At 44.5% G+C, this 9,929-nt stretch overlaps 1 protein-coding gene across 1 annotated transcript; it reads right to left on the reverse strand.

Moving 5' to 3' along the window:
* Positions 1–2,660: 2,660 nt before the first annotated feature.
* Positions 2,661–5,222, reverse strand: COA7 (cytochrome c oxidase assembly factor 7). Its single transcript, XM_075616362.1, has 3 exons — positions 4,989–5,222; positions 4,395–4,535; positions 2,661–3,860 (listed from the first exon to the last, which is right to left on the reverse strand). The coding sequence occupies exons 1-3, from the start codon at positions 5,092–5,094 to the stop codon at positions 3,412–3,414; spliced, it is 696 nt and encodes a 231-aa protein (XP_075472477.1). The 5' UTR covers positions 5,095–5,222; the 3' UTR covers positions 2,661–3,411.
* Between the last annotated feature and the right edge of the window lie 4,707 nt (positions 5,223–9,929).

The following is a 9,929-nucleotide window of genomic DNA, read 5'->3' on the forward strand; positions in this document are numbered from 1 at the left end:
AGCACAGGTTCGAGGAATCGGGGTAACACACCCTCAGTCTAACAGGCGTCATGTACCATCTAAACCTAATCTTGTACGTGTTCTCTTTTATAGTTGAACATATCGAGGTTTTAGATGCTCTTTCCCGTATGTCCTCCCATGGAATTGCCAACTGAAAGGCTGCTTCCCATTGCAACATGTACCTGTGCAGGAAAGGTCCATCCACGGGGCTCATTCTCTGGAGGATAGAGATCAATCCTTTGATATAGGCTTTGCAAATACACACATTTTTCGAAAGTGGATAGGGGAACATCTGATTAAAGAGTGTTATGTATGAACATGTAATGACACTGCAATATATGAAAGGTGTCCGCAACATACATTACCATGTGTAACAGCTGCTTCCCACACAGCTCTGCAACTTTATACCTAAAAGCCTATATGTAAACAGATAATGTCACAGCATATACAATACTGCCCTTGTTAAGTGCTGGCAATGAGTTTTGTACCTAAGAAAGAAGAGAATGGTGGCAGTCTTTAGAAGGTCCCACAAAAAGAATAGTTTATTTTCAACATTGCAAAAACCTATAATTTTCTATGAGGGAGGCTAACGTAGGGATGGCTCTCCAATAAGATTATAATGTCTAGATCTCCCATGTTTTGTTTGTATGAAAAGTAAAATGTAATGTTTATTACACAAAGTCTTTTCTGCAGAGGTTAAAGTGAGTGTGCTGCACTCTCTGGCACTGAATAAGTGAGAGATTTGGGGTCCTGAATGCACAGCTGTGTGGGTACAGTACATATTTCTTGTGTATCTGAATTTCTGATGTCTGCTGCCTATGAAATGAAGACATCATTGCTGTCTTCTGTTCACTGGTTCATATTCGGCAGGGACAGGAGGTAAGTGCATTGGGGTGAAAGTGCTGTGGGAGGTTCTCTGCTTTTATCCACTTGTGTACATCTGCGTTGCCCCAAAGAGGGACGCCTGATGGGGCTCCCCAAGAGCTGCTCCCCTCTGCATAGGACCAGCGTGCTAAGGGTTTAAAAATTGCTTGTACTTTGTGGAATGTCAACCCCACCCACTGGAATGTTAATGAGCCAAGAGGACACAAAGAACTTTGTGTTCACAGCTGCATTGAATCTCAACCATCCCAGTGTACATCTGCGTTGCCCCAAAGGCGGACAGCCTTTGGCGCAGGCAAAGGGTGTGAGCCGTTTGCTGATGTTAAAGCTGCTCTATTTCAATCTGAAACTCACAAGCCCTTTATCCCCTGTACCCAATTTTCCAACTCTATCTGTCCATGAAATATCTGTGAATTAACTGTATAACCCTGTTCTTTTAATGTAACCATGTATTTTCTTTATAACTCTGTGCCCAGGACATACTTCAAAACGAGAGGTAACTCTCAATGTATTACATCCTGGTAAAACATTTTTATAAATAAATAAAAACTTCCAGAAACTGCAAGGTTCAGATCACCACATGAGGGGCAGACGAAATATAGTGTGAAACAGCTGCCATCAAGTGGTTAGCTGCAGAATTGCACCTGTATGTCAGAAGTTTTGCACCTGCTGGATTTTGGAAGATTTTGTTGTATTTTTCTTATTTATTCTTTATTTAAAGTAGATTACTGAAGGACCAATTTTATTATTAATAGTGTTTTCATTAAACCCTAACCAAGGTAACCACTCTATTAAACTTATCTAAAGAATCACATAGTGTGTGTGTGTGTGTGTGTGTGTGTGTGTGTGTGTGTGTGTGTACATTTCTCCATAATCATTATCCTTCTGCATATTAACAGGGGGAACAAAGACCAGTTTCCAGAAAGGTAATAAGCCAATATCCGTTCAGATAGACACGGTTTAAAGCAGCAAAACATGTGAAATCATATTTTATATTTTTTAAACTGTTGCAATAGATATATTACCAAGTTAACAGTAAGGATACATTGTAGCTGCTGAGTTACACTGACTGAAGCAGCCATTATGTTAGGCACACAATTAGGATTGCCATCTTAGGAAAGAATGTAGAATGATACATTGCCACATGCTTTACATATACAAATAATAAAAAAGAAAAAGTTGGAAAGTAATATTGCAGCTTTAAGGATAATCTGGGATACCGTCCTTATTTTTGCCAAGGGATCCATGGATCCTGAGGAACCTGTCACAGATCCTTTTAATTAATTCCATTATTTCCTTCCTTATGGGGCAATACCACCAAGGGGGGCCCTGTTCAAATTATGTGTGCGTATATACATATAATTATTATATCTACATATAATACATAAGGAAAATCAGTGAGTGCTGCTTGAAGTTTACACTATTCTGTAAGGGGCAGAATAGTGTCCCGTTACTATTCTGTAAGGGGCAGCTGTGTCCCTCACTATGGCTGTACCAAGTACCCACAGCGGAGTCCCTCACTACTGCAGTACCGAGTACCCACAGTGTAAGGGAGTCTGGCCTCATACTGCATTCCAACTACGGTGGTTGTGTCATTGCTCAGACCGGCGAGACGCGCACACCTATTTCTACCACACTGTAAGCGTCTGGTTCTTTTACAGCTCTCCGAGGCGCTTTGTATTTATGAGATGTGGTTTTTTTGCAATGTGAGATTGAAACCAACATAACTAGGTGAAAATGTCCCTACCCAGACAAACCCGGGCCAGGCAGACAGGACACAATGTTTGGATTTGTTTTTATTATTACATTAGCACCCAGATCAATTACAGTACAAAGATATTAAAGCTGCTATTTATCCTGTTTGACCCCTACACTGTCTGTTGCAGCAAAATAGATATTTTAACATTCATTCTGAACCCAGATATAGACATTTAAAAAAAAAAAAAAAAAAACCTCCATCCCATCTTTCCCCCCCAAAAACTACCGAATACGTTGAAATTGCATGGCAGGGGGCCCACAAGGTATGAGCAGACAGGTCCCCTATGTTCCCACGCTTCACCACACCCACTCCTGCTATCCTAACACCCACTTCATCAGGACAAGGGGGCAGAAAAGTGGTTATTGGGGGGCACTTAAATGGTAAGCAGCTGTCACTATTGCCAAAATGTGAGATATACCAGTTAAAGTGTTGGGCTTGAATACAAAATCCCCTTTAATTCGTGCGATACTGTACACATCCCTTTTTCTCCCTGTTCCTCTGTTACCCCTCTTTCGTTTGGTAGTAATATACCCTTGTCCCCTTACAGAGCAGATAACCAGAAACATGTTGTTGAATCCCACCCAAGGGGTGGCTGCATGAATCACAACAGTAAAGCGCTTTGGAATTCAAATGCATTGTATAACTGTTTTTATGAATGATAAAACCTTTGTCCTAAAACACTGCGAGATGTTGGATGTGTTTCTGTATACTGCTGAATGTTATTTGCAGGTAGAGGTTCCCTCTGCTTTACGCTCAGCCCAGTGCTGGTTTCATTCTCCAAAAGAGATCTGCTTTGACCCCTGCTGCTGCAGCCTGTGCAAGTCCTTGGCCCGGTTTTTCAGGGCCTCCGCCTTGGCGTCACTTTTGCTCACCCCGTCCCCAAGTTTGTACATGCGGCTGGCGTTGGCACAGCCCCACATGTGGCCCAAGTCACAGGCCTTTTCAGAGTAATGCAGAGCCAGGCTCATGTCCTTGGATACCCCGGGAGATCCTTGTATATACAGGGCGCTCAAGTTGAAACAACTCGCTGCAAACTTGCCTTCACAGGCCTTGGTATAGTAGTCTATAGCTACTGTGGCATCAGGTTTCTCCTCATTCATGCGCCCGTCGTGTGCCAATAACCCAACGTTGTGACAGGAATCAATGGACTTCTTCCCGCCCTTGTTACAAGACTTCAGGAAGCAGTTGTAGGCAGCTCTCAGATCCACTGCCAGCCCCCCTTTCAGAAAACAAACAATACAGCATGTTAGTCCGTTTAAATGCAATTGTAATACCCCAGCTCCTAGCACAGCCCTGCATGTGCATCTCTGATTCTGCAAATGATAGAGTCTAAAGTTGTGGTAGCCATGCCATATTTGTCCTGAAGAGCAGATTTCATGCAGCTTGTAATACCTTTATTAGTGACCAACATTGGAGTTCTTCACATGATTAAATCAAGAGGGTACAGAGCTCTCCCAACCTCATATGTTCCCTGTTCAAAAATACACTAATGTTGGCCCACCTGAAAGGGTATCACAGTCTACAATTAATTAGATTCTACAAAGTAACACGCTGCTGGCCCCACTGGCACTAAAAGGGATAGAGAGATAACGTGTACTTTTTTTTCCCAACAAGGTGGGACTGCATCTTTAACTGTCACTGCCAATTGGGTCAATTGCCAAAATGTATTGCCCACCTGATGTAAACCCTGAATGAAGGTGCGGCGGGGTAGAGGGGAGCAGGGCATGCTGTCAGCATTGAGTTGCATACCTACCTTTACCGGTCACATAGTACGCCCCCAGTTTGTAGCAGCTCTCGCTGTGCTCATTCACATCACAGTTGGTTTTCAGAACCTGTGCTGCGGCTTCAAAGTTTTTCTTGATACCCTCAAAATACTCAGCCAGTCGATGGCAACCTGAGAGAGGAATAAAACATGCCGAGTATTCTCCGACACCCAGATATTATACAGGGGTGGGGGTGCCGTGCGGGGACAGGGGACAAGTGGGGGTGCCGTTCGGGGACAGAGAACAGGTGGGGGTGCCATGCGGGAACAGAGGGGTGGGGGGAGGACAGATGCTGTGCAGGGGGAGGGGGTGCCATGCGGGGACAGATGGGAGTTTCCTCTAGTAATTTAGAGAGTTTCCTCTAGTAATCTATCCTGGTAATGGGCGGTGCTATAATGTCAGCGCATGGACTGATCCAGCATGGTAACCCGGAGCCTCGTGTGACACTGTTCGGGCCTCTCCCTGGTGCTCTGCAGGGGCGATCTCATCTCGCTTCGTGCGGAGATATACCATTGGCTGCAGTGTCCTAACAAAAGTAGTGGCCCTAAAATAACGGCGTAAATCTCTGTCTCTCCCCCACTCACCGTCCGGCAGCTTCTCCCGGTAACACTGGTAACTGTACTCCGTGCCCAGATTGTCCAGGTATTCCTTCACCTCCTCCTCATTCTGAAAATCCACCGTCCCGGCCATGTCATGTGCACCGGCGGTCACCCTGAGCCCTCTCGCTCCGCCCACACCCGGAAGTGGGAGAACTTGTCTCCATGGTGACGGAAGCCGCGGGTCATGGGAAGCGCCATCTTGTGAGGGGGGGGGGGGTAGGTCGATTTTTCCGAACGCCCAATCGTCACTCTGCTGGTAGCAGGGACGTCATCAATTTGGACCTGTGGAAGCGAGGCTTGAAACGCAGCATTGGGTCATGTGGTCAGTGGATAACAGTCTCTCTCGTGGTAAAGTGAAACGTTGGATAACGAGGACTACTTGTAAATCTATATTTTTTATACATTTACATACTAGGGAGCGTGCGCGTCTCATTTTTGATATATATATTTCTATATCAAAAATAAGCGCACGCTCCATAGTATGTAAATGTATATAAAATATATTTATTAGAATTAGAGACATAAGGTTACTGGAACCAGCTTGAAGAATCTAGTCCACAATCATAGACATTAGGGTCAGATGGAAGACTTCTCCTTTAAGATGCGATAACTTGCCATCTGACTCCAAAAGACTGTTCATGGTCCCAAGGCTCAACAAAGTATCCGGCCGCTCCTCCTCTTACCGTGCACCCCAAAACTGGAACAACCTACTCTCACATCCACCACCAGTTTAAGTTCTTTCAAAACTAAGGCTTCACATTTTAATCTGGTCTGTAACTGTTACATAAGCCTATAATATACATCTTCTCTAACTGTGCATGCAATGTATTGTATATAATGTATACCCTGTTCATTTATATAACTATTTGTAACCATGTATTATTTGTCATTTTAACTATGCCCAGGACATACTTGAAAACGAGAGGTAACTCTCAATGTAATACTTCCTGGTAAAACATTTTATAAATAAATAAATATTCTTCACTGTTGAAATAATTAAAATACTGTACGTGTAAATATCAATCTTGATGTGTTTTAATGCTACGTATGAGTGACAAATGGTTGTCTCACATATGCAGCTAAACGAATCCATCATTTTTGGACTCAATTGAAACAGTTCAATGTACTGATTCAAAATATGTCGTTTTTATTCTTCTGCATCACATCAGATAGAAGATATCTTTTATTCTTAGTACAGACTATTAAAATAAATGGTGACCTGTTCATCACCTCTCTACTAACATGAAGATTTCAGGAATGGATAGTCTCCTTTGAGGCTGACTCCCGGGGTCTCTGGTAGATCTGGGTACTGTCACCAGACTTCTATAATATACACATTTTATTTTAGTGGGCCTTCAATGATAACCCCAGGGTACGCTCTGATACTCTGGGTTCTGTTGCATGTCGCCCTCATCTAAACATCTCTTTGTTTTATGGGCCAATAAATACTTTATTCCTATTTGGCTTACAAATAATAAAAATGTGTCTTTTAAAAATGTCTGTTAACCCTTTGTCCCAGATTATTAAAGAATATTTTAATGGTATTATCATAACATATATTTATAGAAAAGATACATGCCAAAACCTGCAAGTTGATAATGCTATCTCACGCACAGCCCCCAGGTTGCATGGAAGCATCACCGCGCACAATGACTTAGGCCTTGGTCCTGCTGCAGCCGGCGGCGGCGTGTGCGGCCACGGGCCACCAGTTGCTTGCCTCCGTTCTGGAGGTCCCCACTGGCTCCTTCCGGCGTGGCTGACTGCGTGCTGTGACGCGTCAGCCAGCCAGAGCTACAAGGAGCTTGTGTTTTCAGAGAGTGTCGCGTCACTTGACACGCAAGGGTGCCAATTCGTGTTCCCCCTCTGCTCTGATCCCCCGCCCCCGTTCCGATTTCCCCTTTCTGCTCCGATCCCTGTTCCGATTCACCCCCCCACCCCGTGTGTGTGGGTGTGTGTGAGGCCTCGTTCAGGGTGCCAGCTGCAGGACTCGGAGGGAGGGCGGGAGGGAGGGAGGCAGTGCGGCAGTTTGCTGGGCGATCTGTGTTTATCCCCCAGCAGACTTTTCAGCGTTGGGGAGGGGGCGGGGTTACACACAGCAGGGTAAGTATTGAGGTTGCAGTCATGAAATCATTCTGAAGAATGATTTCATTGGCTGCCTAGGTCCCAGTGACGCTGCTGCAGCTCCAAAAAACGAAATTTTCGTTTATTGAAACTGTAGTCAGCTTCAACTCCTGGCTTCGGAGACAGGGCGGTTGCTACCCTGACAACCAGTATTCAAATTGAATACTTTGTTTCTCACGGCAGCACGCACGGCAGCACGGCAGCACGGCAGCACGCCCTCCCTCCGAAGCCAGCACCCTGAACGAGGCCTGAGTGGAGGGGAGCAGGGAGGGAAGCTGTGTGTGTGTGTCTTGGGTTTTTTGTGGTTAACTTTTGGCCACCTCAGGAGGAGGGAGGTGCGCCCATCTAGAGGCAGAAAATTTGTATCTCCCGCTCCCTGAATCTGAGCTCCGCTGCAGCCATCCGTGGGGGGGGGGGGGGGGGGGATTTTACGGGAGCAGCAGAGGGCATGTGGAGGGAGGGGGAGAGTAGCGGGTCCCTCCGCTTAAACAACGCCCCCCCGGCCGCCGCTCCCTTCAGACCGCAGGTAGCGGTCAATTGCCTGTCAGCGCGCCGCCTGTCTGCAGTGCGGGCGCGCTGACTGAGGGAGTGGGGCCTTAGCCTTAGGGTAAACAGGAGAGAGGGGCTTTCAATATAGTACTGTCTCCAGTTGTATATATCCCCACAAACCTCCCTCCAAATAAATTAGAGAGACATGCCTGTGCTGAAAAAGGAGCATACCTGAGGTACCTGGCAGGGAGATATGTTAATAACTATGTAAAGTATATTTTAATGTGTCCCAGCTCAAACTTCCTAAAAAGATTTCCACACCAACTATATAAAGTTGATAAGCCTATGGCACCAATCTAATGACTGGAATGGTGTCAGACCCAACAGGACCAGAACCCACAACCACTGCTTTTTTAGGCAGCAGCTCTAGCAGTGTGAGCTAAAACAGCAGGTAGGTAGCATCATTGTCACATCATAGCATCATTCCACAAAGAACATTAAACAGTCAACCAGGACATGGTCTGCTTTTAAAGGAAGGGGGAGGGAGCAACTACAGGTATGAACACTCCTTTTGGTGCTACATGATGGATATGCACAAAGATGACTATTGTATAACAGAACAGGGACACAAATATTCACTGTGCCATCTGCTAAAGACATACTGAATGTAAATACTGTTTTTTAAACTAAATAAAAATCTACAAACTGCAGGAAGTGATTCCGCTGGCGTCCCTCAGCATGAGGGTTACAAACTGAGATTGCCGGCCACGAATGCGCGATCTGAGCTTGCTGGCCATGCGTACGCGATCGGATCTTATGCGGGATCGGAGATTGCTGGCTGGCTGCGCATGCTCAATCTGATCTTGCCGGCAGCGCATGCGCAATTGTAGCTTGCTGGCCGGCAAGCGCTGACCATGCATACATGGCCGGCAAGCTCCGATCGTGCATGCACGGCTGGCAAGCTCCGATCAGGGACATTTACAGACATATCGGGATACCGGGACAGGGGACAACAAAACGGGACATCTGGTCACCCTACCCAGCCTACAAAGTGTTATTGGGTTGACAAGTCAACGCATCTTTGGGGGAATGGGGTATGGTGTCACACCCAACAGGATCAGAACTTGAACTCACACAACCTCTGTTATTCAGGACAACAGCTCTAGCAGTGTGAGCTAAACAAGCTGATGGATAGCACCACTGTCACCGTATACCTAGTTTTAAGCTGTACTTCTCATTGGGTGCTCATAACTGTACAAAGCACTTTAACCTCTTCTGGCATGAAGAATTATATCTAATAAGCAGTCTTCTGCCATGAGACATCTTCTGGCGCGGGGAGACACCTTACAGTACATTTATGTTCTTCTAGTATGCTAGTACTAGACAGTGGTGCACTTAGCCATTAGCTAATTTAGCTCACATTGCTGTGGCACAGAAAACCGGCGGTTGTGGATTCTATTCTTGTTGGGTCTGACCCCATTCCAGTCTTATCAACTCAATATAGTTGTGTATAGAAATCATTTTAGGAAGTTTGGGATGGAACTAATTTAAATATACTGTGCATCGCCATTAGCATATCTGCCAGCACAGACATGTCTCCCTAATTAATTTTATATTTATTTTGCTCACTCAGACAGTTTTGGAGTAAACAATCTATGGAATGCAAAGATATAATATAGTAGGTACTTCAGTGGGGTCACTGAAGTACCTACTATATTATATCTTTGCATGTACTATATGTATAGTTCTATGTTTTAGGTCCTCTTTATAGTGCCCCGCACACTGGTATAACATGTCTGTTATTTCTTGCCATATTTTGTTTGTTTATTTTTTTTAAAGGTTTTTTTATTGTTCAGTATCTATTCCATACGACCGGCCGGTCATAGATCACTATGGGTATATTGTCCCCATGGTGGCTATTGCATTTGAGATACTGATTATATTATGATTTGTTGTTTTTTATGGTAATTTAGTTTTTCTTTGGGTTGTCCTATTTCGATTTATTTTGCCTTAGTCAGTCAGGGTTTCAGTCAGCTGTGTGTTATTTTTGTTTTTCATCATATTTTTATTTAATAAATTACTATTATTATTTTGCAATAATTGTTTGAGTGCTTTTTAGAGGTTTATTTTTCTGTGTTTTCATATATATATATATATATATTTATATACACATACACACACAAGGTATATAGCTGTGCCCCTTGTTTCTCATGTGGTTGCATTATTATTATTATTATTATTATTATTATGATTTTTCTGGCTATCCTCCCGTGCTCAGGTCATGAGTCGGGACTCCTCTCTGCCCCCAGGACTCAG

This window comes from Ascaphus truei, chromosome 10 (assembly GCF_040206685.1).
Source record: "Ascaphus truei isolate aAscTru1 chromosome 10, aAscTru1.hap1, whole genome shotgun sequence".
Classification (NCBI taxonomy): domain Eukaryota; kingdom Metazoa; phylum Chordata; class Amphibia; order Anura; family Ascaphidae; genus Ascaphus; species Ascaphus truei.

Bases quoted from the DNA above. Each gene is read 5' to 3' on its own strand.
- COA7 (XM_075616362.1), bottom strand. From the start codon at position 5,094: ATGGCCGGGACGGTGGATTTTCAGAATGAGGAGGAGGTGAAGGAATAC. The intron at 4,536-4,988 runs GTGAGTGGGGGA...TTCCTCTCTCAG, and splicing joins CCGGGAGAAGCTGCCGGACG to GTTGCCATCGACTGGCTGAG. The intron at 3,861-4,394 runs GTAGGTATGCAA...GTTTTCTGAAAG, and splicing joins GTACTATGTGACCGGTAAAG to GGGGGCTGGCAGTGGATCTG.